Source organism: Scleropages formosus, chromosome 4 (genome assembly GCF_900964775.1).
Source record: "Scleropages formosus chromosome 4, fSclFor1.1, whole genome shotgun sequence".
Lineage (NCBI taxonomy): Eukaryota > Metazoa > Chordata > Actinopteri > Osteoglossiformes > Osteoglossidae > Scleropages > Scleropages formosus.
The window spans coordinates 21,518,100-21,528,566 of NC_041809.1; the positions used below are offsets into that span (position 1 = coordinate 21,518,100).

Here is a 10,467-nt window from a genome sequence, read left to right on the forward strand (position 1 = left end):
CAGTAACAAGGATGATGAATCTAAGCTGTCTGTGAATTAGATGTTTCTGTTCTTGTGTGCATATTTATGTGCGATGTTATGTTTACACAGATTTCCTGAAGGGCCTTCTTCCACCTGTAACTGAGGATCAGGGCCTATTAGTACCCTATACCATAAAAAGAAAAAATCAGACACCTGCGGCCATGATATGGTCACTAGCGCTCCATCAGAGACAACTGCTGCACTATGTCACTATTTTACTGTACGGCTGGACCAGCCTGGCAACCGCAGGGCTCCAGTGATGAACTCTAGATCCTCTATATCAAAAGAGCTGAATAGTCAGCTATACATGGCTGATGTAACAAGAGTGGAAAGACAGGCTTCTCTTACCTAACCACATACGTACTGTACATTTCTGAAAATCTGCTCATGAAGTGAATTTTTGTAGATTTTTTTTAAATTAAAAAACAAATAATACTTTCCCCAACCACAAAAGGTTGAATGTTTTTTTTACCAAACATACAAAATCCCTGCCTTATCTTTCAGACAGAACTACTATGCACACCTTTAAATCCAGGCTTAACACCCACAGTTTCAAAATCACATGCACCTAACACATTCATATTCCCATTTTTCCATCCTCTTTCTTTCTCATAATTTATCTTACTGGTCTTGGCACTTTTTATTTTCTTGTTTTAGCCTGTTGCTGCATAACACAGTCAATGTCTCACAACACAAGTACTGTCAGTTAGGATGTAGGTGTGAATCCTGTGTGGCTCTCCTAATGTTAGCATGCTCTGGTTTCCTTCCACATTCCTAATTCATGTGTTTCAGGTGAATGTGTGTGTGATTCCCCTGTGAAGGACTGGCATCCTGTCCAGGGTATACCCTGTCTCACTTTCCTTGATAGGCACTAGATAACTGCAAACCAATGTTGTTGTACATGCTTACTTACAAGAGTTTGATGGATTGTTATGCAAATTTTAGGGTACAAATTATATCTGCCCCTCTGAGTGTGAGTTCCTATAGTATGAGTATTTGTTTTAGAAAGGAAGACTGAATTTCAACATATACACAAATTATTGCTGGAAATGTAAAACGGGCCACAGGAAAATTGTACAGTGCTGTAAAAAATGTTTTCCACCTTTCCAATTTTCTTGTTTTTTTGCCCCCCCCCCATTAAATTTTGCCAGATTATTTTGTCAGGCCAAAAGAAAAAAAAAAAAACTTTATACTATTTTTATGTAATTATCTTGGTGGAAGAGAATGACATGCACAATCATAGGTATGAAAGAGTAATTGCCCTTTAACTCTAATTACCCTTATTCACGGGGAAACTAAAGTGAGCTGTGGGAATACAGTCAAGGTCTGATTTGGGTCAGTGTTATTAATATAATTTTCAACCACTTAAATCCACAAAAATGAGATGAGGTAACGCAAACCCTTCCCAGCAAAATGGAGATTACATTTATTTGACACTTTTCTCCAATGGGACTTACAATGTTAAGGTTACAGTTATTACAAGTTTACAATTATTTACCCATTTGTACAACTGGGTAATTTTACTGGAGCAATTTAAGGTAAGTACCTTGCTCAAGAGTACTACAGCCAGAGATCAAACATACAACCTTTGGATCCAAAGTCAGTAGCTCTAACCCCTACGCTACCGGTCTAGACAGGGTTACACAACCCTCTCTAAGGCCCTCAAACGAACCACAGTCAGAGCCATATTCTTTAAATACATAAAGTCTGCAACAGTGGAGAATCTACCTATGAGTGGTTGTCCTGCCAAAATCTCTCCACAACCAAGGTGTAAAATCATTAATGACCTTAAAAAGAATCTAAGAACAACATCCTGGTAACTGCAGGCCTCTCTTACCAAACCTTAAGCCATGGTTCATGGCTCCAGAATGAGACACTTAAAAAAATAAGATCCATGGGAGAGCTGTAAGCCACCGATTAATGACAAAGAACACTAAAACTCGTTTACAATTTACCAAAGAAGCACCTGAATGTCATTCAGATCTTCTGGAAGAATGTTCTGTGGATCGATGAACTGAGAGTAGAACTTTTTTGAACGACGTACATCTAATTATATCTAGTAAAAACCCAACACAGCATTTCGGAGTAAAAACCTTCTAGCAACAATCAAGGATGGCAGTTTATTATGATATTTAGGGATGTTTTGCTGCCATAGGACCTTCCAAAGATATAAAAAATAAAAAAAGAAAATTGGAAAGTGGGTAAAAAAATGTTCTTCATAGCACTGTGTCACCTGGGGAATATCTACTTAGAGCTATACGATCAGGCAGGCCATCGCTACACAGCATATTAACAACCTGTTCATGGATCTCCAACAATTTGGAAACAAGCGCAAGGGGGAGCTACATAGTGGTTAAGAAACTGAAACTGTGGATTCAAGCTCCACAGAAAGACTTGGTGTTGTACCCTCGAACTGCTTCAGGAAATCTGAGTGTAAAACTACAAGCTACTTAAGTCATTTTTAATAAAAAATGTGTGCTAAGCAGCAAAATGTTGTGATGTACAACGGCAAATTACAGCACGTCTTTATCAATAATCTTTTTAGTGTCAAGCCCATCCAGTGCTTGGTTGCGTGGTTCTCGCCTTGCTGCTGCGTGAGCGTGCTTTGTATGAATGTGCGGGACCACCTCACTGGTGTGCGAACACCACGGAATTCTTCCAGTCCGAGTAGACCAGAAAGCCGGTGAACGTACTGTCCGTCTTCGAGCTCGAGTAGAATCCGCTATACTCGGACAGCGCCATCTGAACCCACACCTTGTCCCCGGGCACCAGGTGGAGCAGGGAGCCGCCTGACAGAGAGGCTGGTTTGGGCCAGTTGGCGTAGAACTGGAAATATGAAGCCACCACATGGCCGTTCTTCATCAGGTCAAACTGCAGGCTTGCGCGGTAGACAGTTGCATGGACCACGAAGTAGTACACACCCGGGACCCTGCAGGTGAAGTGACCTGTCTCCTCGTTGTAGTCACCCTGTTCGTTGAGGAGAAGGGTGTCAAAGATGACGGCGCCCCCTACCGGCACCGGAAGGCCACGGCTCTCGGACAGCTTGGCACTGAAGGCTGACTTAGGGGCCACAGCGCATTCCCCCGGTTGGCCGCGCTCCCCCTTCTCTCCTGGGCTGCCCCGGTCACCGCTGTAGCCCCTCTCACCGGGTACTCCTGTGTGAGTTTGGGGCAAAATCACGAGTTTGACTTTGTCAGGCTTTTATCATGTAGCCAGAAAGACTTAGATTGAATAAATCAGATATACGCCTAGAATGAAGCAAAGCATATTAAGACTTTGTTTGAAGTGGAGAACTAATTGTAGCTCTGTAAACAAACTTCACATGTAATCTCATGGATACAGGAAATCCAACAGCTGTGAAGACCACATTACCTCCATCCCTCATTATTTGCTCTCCTGATGTCCAATTTTTCATATATGGGGCAGGAGATCATTAATGCTACTTGTTAATAATCGGTCTGGACTATCATTTATGCAGACTGCTGAATCCAGTCCAGGCCCGAGACATTCGGTGCAGTTCGATACACTGCGACCACATCTGAAAACTGGGAAAAATTATTTATGCTGCCTGTTGCAAGAGAGGCTGTGCTTAAATTTTAATATTAATTTATTTAAATGTGAGATATTGTCTTTATTTTCCTCGAGCCAGTCCGCACAAAGAAAAGTTTACTTTATGAAATCATTATTTTGAAAAATTATTTTATATTAATAGAGCCTTCTGCATTGAAATTTATGTGCATAGCTCATTGCGACCTTTTAGACCCAGAATGTATTGTAACGACCCTCATTACTGGGTAGTGTCATGTTTGAGTGGGAAATTATGTTTATGGTAAATAGTTGCGGGTAAAATGTGAAATATTTATTCAACCGCTGTGGAGGATCATGGGGAATATGAGGGATGAGCTGAGCAGACTGGAGGGCTGGCTTGAGGTACCGTTCCTTGAGGGAAAAGAGTCCTCGGAGCGAGAACATTATTTCCTTATGTTCACGCCTATACCTCTCGCTGTAGGCCAGTGCTCCAATAATCGTTCATAATAAGCGCTGTCCATCCCTCCCTCTTCGCCCCCTCTGAATCGAGAGCGCAGCGTGCTACGGTATGCTCCATGGGGGTTTTGGCACTATCATCATCAGCAGCAGTAAGGGGGCCAAGTAGAAGAAACAGCTAATTTAGAAGAACACTCGCTAATTTCAGTTTTTATTTATAGTTCAAACATACAATTCAATGAAATAAATGGAACTTTCTTTTTTTTTTTACGGACAATGGTGAAAAGGCTATTTAGATACAGGCCCATGTTTGCTACTACAACTGCATGTAAGTCAAAAAAGCTTTGTACAAAAACATAAATCAAAAAGTATCCTGGACACACCCAGGATGCACGAATGCTTTGTAGAGGTGATGATGGAATGTAAAAAATGATTTTTAAAATGATTTTCTAGGCCCTAGCCATGGAAATGTAAAACTGCATAGGGGCAACAGCACATTCCCCCAGCTGACCTCGCTCCCCCTCCTCTCCTGATTATAAAATTTTAATGTGTTATATTACTTTTTTCGTGTGACATTAGGAATCATTTAGCGTGGTTTTGGGATTAACTTGGGATGGGGTTGGACTTAATTGGGATTTGTCTCCATAAAAATAATGGAATTAGTAAGTTTGTTGTCCAGTTATTTGGTATTTGGTTGGTTTTCACAAATGAATTGAAACCAGTTAACAGGAAATAAGTGTAATTTTGTGGAAAAAAGCAAAGGCCTCCAACTGAGATAGTATATTTAGTACTCTCCTCAGCTCTAGGTGGGTCAGGGGCATGATGGTGTACAAACCTGGTTCACCTATCTCCCCTTTGTCTCCTTTTGCTCCAGGGGCGGCATCTCGTCCGTCTCTTCCGTCTCTGCCTGGCAGGCCAGGGCTACCGTGAGCCCCAGGGGATCCTGGGATTCCAGGCTGCCCAGAGCACAGACTGGGGATCTTGTTGTCCTCAAGCTGTTTGGATGAGTTGATCAGAAGGAAGAAGAAGGAAAGGGACCATGCCTGGAAGGGAGTCATTGTAGTGTCTCTCTAGATAGAACAGAAATACAACAGAATACAAAGAAATTTCTATACATGAATGTCTGGCAATCCAAGGAATCCGCAACAACAGCTGGAAGAATACGGTATGGCCCACGGTAAAAGTCTTTTAGTTATTTAATATCTGCACTTTTAAGTTTCAAGCCAAGGCAATAAGCTCATTTTAGCCTGTTGGCAATGCTAATTAAACCACAGAAGAATTCAATGGAGTTCAAACGTTTTAGAGACAAGCTATGCAAACCCATATTATATGATTCTTTTCAAACTCATTTATGTCAGTAGAGTTCTTATGTCAATATTTTTGCCCAAAAGGGCTTAGGAGCAGGTAATGAGAGTCTTCACTGGAACTGTGAGCCCACAGTCAACTCAAATGACCTTTCTTAAAATCATAAATCAATCCCATCACAGCTGGAGAACTTGGCTGTGACTGCAGTTGTCTGGAATTTTCAATGGTACCTTAAAGAACCAGTGTTCTGACAATGTCTTCTGCTTATAAGTAACAGACAGAATGAGATATCTGGTCACTCATCTCACTCACACAGAAAATCTCATGACATCACATACCTGTGTCAAAATCTGATTGCACCTTGTGGACCTTTACTTTACTTTAACAGTACCAGAATTCAGACCTCTGGACTGGTTACCATATTAGTAAAAGAAATAAGGCACTTATAATCTGGATCTAGCACACTTCTGGAAGTTTGTTCATATGGGCACAGTGACTTCCATTAGAACTCAGTCCAAAGCCAATGTATTCCTGAGACACATAGAAGTAGGGTGGGGTCATGGGAATGTGTCCCCCAAAATGTGTCCCAAGCGGGGTCGCGGCAAGCCGGAGCCTAAGCCAGCAATGCAGGGCGCAAGGCTGGAGGGGGAGGGGACACACCCAGGATGGGATGCCAGTCCATCACAAGGCATCCCAAGCTGAACTCAAACCCCAGACCCGCCAGAGAACAGGACTCGATCAAACCCACTGCGCCACCGGACCCCCCTGTCCTCCGGTATTTATGTGTAATTACACTGAGTACTGTTGTTAATATTTTTGTTTCCCAAAATATCCTACAAGCCATTATTTCACTGTTCAGACATAATGATGAAATGCCCTGGAGGAATCTTGGAGGTCCTGGGGTGGGGAGTCTGGGAGCAGAGGAGGTGTCCAGACGAAGCCAATGCTGGGAATCTGCAACCCAGTGATTCACTCTGTAAAGTTTATGACTAACCATAAATCACTAACTTTCTCTGGCTCCTCTTGCAAAAAAAGCCAATTTAGCACATCGCTAACAGCACAGATTGCTGACAATGACAGAAATCCATAAACCACATCTGTCTGGCCCCACGGTGAAGAGTGGCGGGGGCGGGGGGGGGGGTTAGGCTGGATGCACTGTAAGTTGTTCAATTTCATAACAGCGGAGCCCCTCCTTTCCCTTTCCCTTTGTTGTTTGGTAACCACAGCCAAAAAAACCACGGAAAGATGACTGAAAAGAAGGCACGAGAGTTCTGTTACAGGCACAAGTGCTGCTGGAGACAGGAAGTCTCGAGAACGGCACCTTTGACTTTGCGCACTCCCCCATCCCGCCTAGCTGCTCTTCCGCAAACCCGATGGGTGAGAAAAAACATAGGGACCTGGTTTAGATCATGACCGAATAGTGGCCACAGCCCTGCAGAGAGTCCAAGTCCTGGACCACTGTGTGTTAGCAGAAGTCGGAGCAACTCGTGCTCATGTCCTCCCAAGCTGTCGCTCCCAGGCGCATCTGCGCCGCATCCCTGTACCACGTTTGCGTTGTTCGTCATTTCCCTGCAGTTCTGCTCCCGTGAGCGCGACACACGCTCTCCGAGGAAATGGCACAGCATCTGGACTGCGTTCGCATCGCGAGTCTAATGCAACAGTACACGCCGAAGTCTAACCGGCTTGGTTCGGCTCCGGCCAAACAATCCTTAAGGAATGTGCTTCGAACCGCAGAAACACCGGTCTGCATTGGGACCAGATGTGAGTAAATCTTCTGACAGCAAAAATGGTTAAAAGCAGTCAGTTCAAGGGTTTGACAATGGTTAGAGGTGATGTATACTCTCAAAAGCATCGTGCCACACAGTAACATTAAATATCATCACCGACAACAAAACAGGCTGCCGCGGTGAAGAAACGCACAATGAGGATCAAAGACGGTCCAGGGGCGGTCGCGCCGTGGCCTGGTTTTCTCGCCTTGTACTCACGGAGCGTGTAGGTGTCCCGCTCTCTCGAGGCAGACGGAGTTAGTCCACGCAGTTCGCGCTGGGCGGGATGCGGTGTCTCGTTCCCCAAGGGCCTTTTCCCTCCGGCGAGCAGCTCGGTCGAGAACAAAATGCTGCGGCGAGCGTGGCTTCCCAAAAGGCTTACCTGACCGCAGCCCCGCTGTCCGAAGAGCGACCGGAGGCGTGGAGCAGTAACTCAAAGAGCGAGAAGGCGAAGCTTCTGTTTTCTCCAACTTCTCTGGAAGAGAAAGAGCTCCCTGTCTTGAAAGGAAATAGGAACGAAAGCCAATTACGGAGAGGGAGGGGTCTGGAGCGGGGGGGGTGGGGGGGTAGGGGGTGAGGGAATGGCTCAGGGAAAGTTACTGACACTCATCCAGAGAATCTGGAGAAAGAAAAAACAAAGGAAACACGCGCTTTGATCCAGGGAACGGTTACAAGCACCCGGCCTACAAAAACAGAGAAAAAGGGATGCGTCTTCCCAGGTTTTTAGAGCAAACGAAAGGACAGGCAGGGCTGCAGCAGCAGAGATGAGCGACCGCGACCCAACGGACAGCATTTGATTCATCTAGGAGGAATTTGGGAAAACGAAAAGGAGCGGGCAGAGGGACGCAGCAGTTACCCGTTACTGTCACCCCTCGATGGTCCAGGAATGCCTGAGCTGAGAGCTCCGTCCGATCGGAGACGGAGAGCCAAGCCAAACGGGACCCGAGGAACGCTTTCCCAGAGTTCCGCACGAGCGCCGCATGTTATCTTTGCGCGCACTGTAAACACCATGTGGTTTCAGCCGTTCTGATTACAGGAGGAGGTCAGATGTGGGGAAGGAGTGTACATTGTGGAGTGTATTGTAACTTAGTGACACAGGGTGGGTGGTTCTTTTCCCTCTCTGGCTCTTTTTTTACAGACAAAATATTTTTCGAAAGAAGTTAATTATGCATACCCCAGGCAAACTTTTCGTCTTCTATTTCTCTGCAGTTTTCATTAGGCTCGGCTGCCTCGGAACGCTTATGTATTCCAAATGCGTATGTTATATTTCTCATGAACATTTATAAGTAAGGCCTAATCACAGAAAACCACCGACGCCTTTTATGAATAAAGGATTGCAGCTAGAGGGAGGGAAACACGCCTAATAAAAGTGCAAACGCAGCATTAAGCAACACTCGAGGAATTTGAGCCACATTCAGGAAACTAAAATGATACAGGTAAAAGGTCTGCTTGGAAATGTCAGTAAGACACAGGCAGCAGCAATTTTTCATCGCTTGAAATAGTTGTTGAATTAAAACCTGAAGTGTCACCAGTATATATAGTGAGTATACAGTATATACCAGAATACATACCGGTATGTATAGTCTAATAGTAATTTTGTAAACTTGTAATTTACGCCTTGTGTTTTCTTTCCTTATGTCCTTATAATTTATGTCATAGGCTGCTGGGAGGATTCACAGAGTAAGAATTTCATTGTATGGTGTAATGAACTGTTTACCGTGCATATGACAATAAACTCTTGAATCTTGAGATACTGAACTATTTTTGTCAATGGGGAAACTACAGAAGATTTTATTTAGGGTTCCTTCACATAATGAGTGTAACTCGTTCCTAAAAATCTGCAGGTGAGCTGAACTGATCTAAAACTCCAATTACACACACACACACACACACACACCGCTTGTCCTGAGCGGGGTCACAGCGAGCTGGAGCCTAACCCAGCAACACAGGGTGCAAGCTGGAGGGGGAGGGGACACACCCAGGACAGGATGCCAGTCCATCACAAGGCACCCCAAGCAGGACTCGAACCCCAGACCCACCAGAGAGCAAACACAGGCCAAACCCGCTGGGCCCTAACTCCAATTACCATTATGAGAAAATAAGAATTCTTCTTTGAGCCATGAAAGGTTGATGTATTTTTCAGAAAACATGCAGAATTCCTGCCTTGTTGTTCAATCAGAAAGAAAGCCTAATTCAATACCAACTCAAGAGTTTCGATAATACTCTGGACACCTTTAAATTCAGGCTTAAGACCCACATGTTCAAAACCACTAGTCTATCTTACTATATTTTTCCTCTTATTTTGCTGTTCTTGGGAAGCAGAACAGCACAACAGCTAGTGCTGGTGCCTCACGGTTCGTGCCTCAGTCTATGTGGAGTTTACGTTCTCCCCATGGTCACAAGGATTTCCTTTAGGTGCTCTGGTTTCTTCCCACAGTCCAAAGATGTGTTTCAGGTGAATTGGAGACTAAAATACCTGTACAGTGTGTTGGGAAAATTAAAAGGAGCAGGCAGAGGGATGCAGCAGATACCTGTTACTGTCATCCCTCGATGGTCCAGGAATGCCTGCCATATAATGGTCTGGCATCCTGTCCCCCCCTGCCTCCTGCCCAGCATCTCTGGGATGGGCTCCAGACCACTACAACCCTGTATTATACGAGTGATTTTTAATAATGCATGTGTTATGATGCTTCAACCCAATGCTATTTTTATTTTGTTTAATTTCTGAAATCCTGATATTTATAAATGCTAATATTTAAGTTTCTTTGCTTTGCAGCTGTAACCGATAGGCTATAGTCTTCCCTCATCTCATAAAGGTAAATTTGTTCCTGAAAAACCCTCTGGAAGGTGGCTCATAAACTGAAGAATTACCTTGTTGCAGTAAGATGTTTTATGCATTCCTTAGCCCCAAAATTGATACTCATTTATACTAACACATCACCAAAACTAACTAAATTAGAGATGATGCAATAGCATCACCACATAAAGAAACACATAACACCACATAAAGAAAGCAGCTCCACTTCATTAATTACCTATAATACTATATAGCTGCCTACCTGTGTTTGTGGGTTTGATCCTTGACTGTGTGGAGTTTCCATGTTCTTCCAGTGTTTGCGTGGGTTTCCACCAGGTGCTCAGATTGTCTTCCACAGTCCAAAGACACATGCTTCCGGTGAATTGATGACTCTAACTTGCCTATGAGTGCGTTATGTACATGTGTTTGTGTGTGTTACATGACTGACATATAAATATGAGACTAGTTATAGGGAGCTGAACATATCTAGCACCTTAGATAAAGGTCTCAGCTAAATACCATAAATATTGCATGTTGCTTTGGAGAAAAGCATCTAATAAATTATTTGTGAATGTTCAGGTTTTGCAGCAAATA

The 10,467-nt window shown here is 43.9% G+C and overlaps 1 protein-coding gene across 3 annotated transcripts; it reads right to left on the reverse strand.

The window, feature by feature from the left end:
- Positions 1–1,908: 1,908 nt before the first annotated feature.
- Positions 1,909–8,028, reverse strand: c1qtnf5 (C1q and TNF related 5). Of its 3 annotated transcripts, XM_018755148.2 has the most exons (4): positions 7,933–8,028; positions 7,296–7,551; positions 4,841–5,075; positions 1,909–3,176 (listed from the first exon to the last, which is right to left on the reverse strand). In XM_018755148.2, exons 3-4 carry the CDS (start codon positions 5,061–5,063, stop codon positions 2,650–2,652), a joined length of 750 nt encoding a protein of 249 aa, XP_018610664.1. In that variant the 5' UTR covers positions 5,064–5,075; positions 7,296–7,551; positions 7,933–8,028; the 3' UTR covers positions 1,909–2,649. The 3 variants fall into 3 exon arrangements, with proteins under 3 accessions (XP_018610664.1, XP_018610665.1, XP_018610663.1); XM_018755149.2 differs by lacking the exon at positions 7,933–8,028 and having other exon boundaries at positions 7,459–7,581; XM_018755147.2 differs by lacking the exon at positions 7,933–8,028 and having other exon boundaries at positions 7,296–7,581.
- Between the last annotated feature and the right edge of the window lie 2,439 nt (positions 8,029–10,467).

Bases quoted from the DNA above. Each gene is read 5' to 3' on its own strand.
- c1qtnf5 (XM_018755148.2), bottom strand. From the start codon at position 5,063: ATGACTCCCTTCCAGGCATGGTCCCTTTCCTTCTTCTTCCTTCTGATC. The intron at 3,177-4,840 runs GTTTGTACACCA...AAACTCACACAG, and splicing joins AGGGGAGATAGGTGAACCAG to GAGTACCCGGTGAGAGGGGC.